General features: G+C 38.8%; 1 protein-coding gene across 1 annotated transcript; it reads left to right on the top strand.

Moving 5' to 3' along the window:
* The first annotated feature begins 381 nt into the window (after positions 1–381).
* LOC143601340 (L-ascorbate oxidase homolog) lies at positions 382–1706 on the top strand. The gene is made up of 4 exons (XM_077078778.1): positions 382–656; positions 731–1096; positions 1178–1259; positions 1403–1706. Exons 1-4 carry the CDS (start codon positions 385–387, stop codon positions 1592–1594), a joined length of 912 nt encoding a protein of 303 aa, XP_076934893.1. The 5' UTR covers positions 382–384; the 3' UTR covers positions 1595–1706.
* Positions 1707–1945: the final 239 nt, after the last annotated feature.

The following is a 1945-nucleotide window of genomic DNA, read 5'->3' as shown; positions in this document are numbered from 1 at the left end:
ACGACTTGATCTTCTTCTCCGGTAGCTTGAGATCTGCAATGGTTTTTTGGGGGTGTGGAGGTGATTGCTAAGAAATCTCGAGGATCTCTTGTTTACAGACACAAAAATGGTTATGGTGGTGGCTCTTATTGAGAACAACAACCCTTAATAAGGAGGTGGAGACCTCCTTATATAGGGAGCCTCATGGCCACCATCATGGTACCCTAATGAGCCTAGCCCAGTTAGGGTTACCTCCACAAAACCCCCTCAGCCCAATAATATTGTATTAGTCCATATAATAAAATAAGCCAGACATAATAAATTAAGGTCGTAAGCCGGGTTTAGTACCATACCCCTACAGTGGCTTTGACAACTTCAATCAACTTTAGGATCCAAGGTCATACTATGATATTGGTTGAAGTAGAAGGAGCTCATACTTTACATGAATCCTATGAATCATTTGACCTTCATGTTGGTCAATCCGTGTCTTTCTTGGTCACCCTACACTCGCCACCAAAAGATTATTACATTGTTGCTTCAACCCGATTCACAAAACCGGTTCTTACTGCTACTGGGATCCTTCATTATGCTGGTTCTAAAGCCAAAGCTTCATTGCCATTGCCCATTGCACCAACTTATCAAGTTCACTGGCCAATGAAGCAAGCTAGAACAATCAGGTAACTTGTTAATTACCGCTTAGCTTAAATATTTTACTTCCCGAATCTGCCCTTATATATCGTGTTCTTTGTAGATGGAACTTGACAGCAAATGCAGCAAGGCCCAACCCTCAAGGTTCATTTCACTATGGGACAATTCCAATAACTAGAACAGTTGTGCTTGCTAACTCAAAAGCTAATATTGACGGGAAGCTTCGGTATGCTGTGAACAAAGTCTCTTATGTTAACCCAACTACCCCATTGAAGCTTGCGGACTACTTCAACATTCCTGGAGTATTCAAAGTGAACTCCATCAAACCCAGCCCCCCTGCCGGCCCTGCCGTTCTAGGCACATCAGTATTGGGTTTCGCTCTTCATGATTTTGTTGAAATTGTCTTCCAGAATAATGAAAACTCGGTTCAGTCATGGCATCTTGATGGTTATGATTTCTGGAGCGTCGGGTAACCAACCTATCTCTTTTAATAAAAAAAAAATAAGAAATTTAATTGAACTACTTAATATTATGATCATGTAACATGTAGTTTTGGTGGTGGCCAATGGAATTCAACATTGAGGAAAAAGTTCTACAATCTGAACGACGCTACATCACGATACACAGTCCAGGTAACCGAGACTGGACCCATATAAAACCCCGAAACTGAATGGTTTTCTAAAACCAAAACGTCCGATATATACGCTCTTACAACATTAAACAAACTGCTGTTTTTGTAATCAATCTTCTATTGATCCTATTTGATGATTTGCAGGTTTACCCAAAGTCTTGGAGCGTGATATTAGTATCATTGGACAACAAGGGTATGTGGAATCTGAGATCCGCAAACTGGCCACGACAGTATTTGGGACAGCAGTTATATGCTAGAGTTTGGAACAACGAGAAGAGCCTGTTTACCGAATATGACATACCTCAAAATGCATTGCGGTGTGGCAAGGTTAAGTAGTCACATGTTAGAGTTCAGCTTTCCTTATCCCTTTGCGCAGTTACGAGGGTGTAACCATGGCGTGTAGGAGAATAATAATACTTATTAATGTGATTTGGTTTTAATTGTTTGATATACTATTATTTTACTTTTGAGATGATAGTCTCAAGTTTAATCTATTTAGAATGTCTTCATAGAAAGTGTCTGCATGTCATATAAGTGTTTCTCAATTCAGAAATCCATTCATACTTCAAAAACACTAAATTCTTTTCTAATGGTTCTCTCATTACAAAAATCTTTATTTTTTCACATCAATATTACCTTTTACGTTTATTTTTCATAACCAAATTATTTATAATGAACAACGTGAAA

This window comes from Bidens hawaiensis, unplaced genomic scaffold (assembly GCF_021521415.1).
Source record: "Bidens hawaiensis isolate Kalapana, Puna unplaced genomic scaffold, B.hawaiensis_p1.1 tig00056093_1, whole genome shotgun sequence".
Classification (NCBI taxonomy): Eukaryota; Viridiplantae; Streptophyta; class Magnoliopsida; order Asterales; family Asteraceae; genus Bidens; species Bidens hawaiensis.
This window is presented reverse-complemented; position numbering and strand designations above follow the sequence as displayed.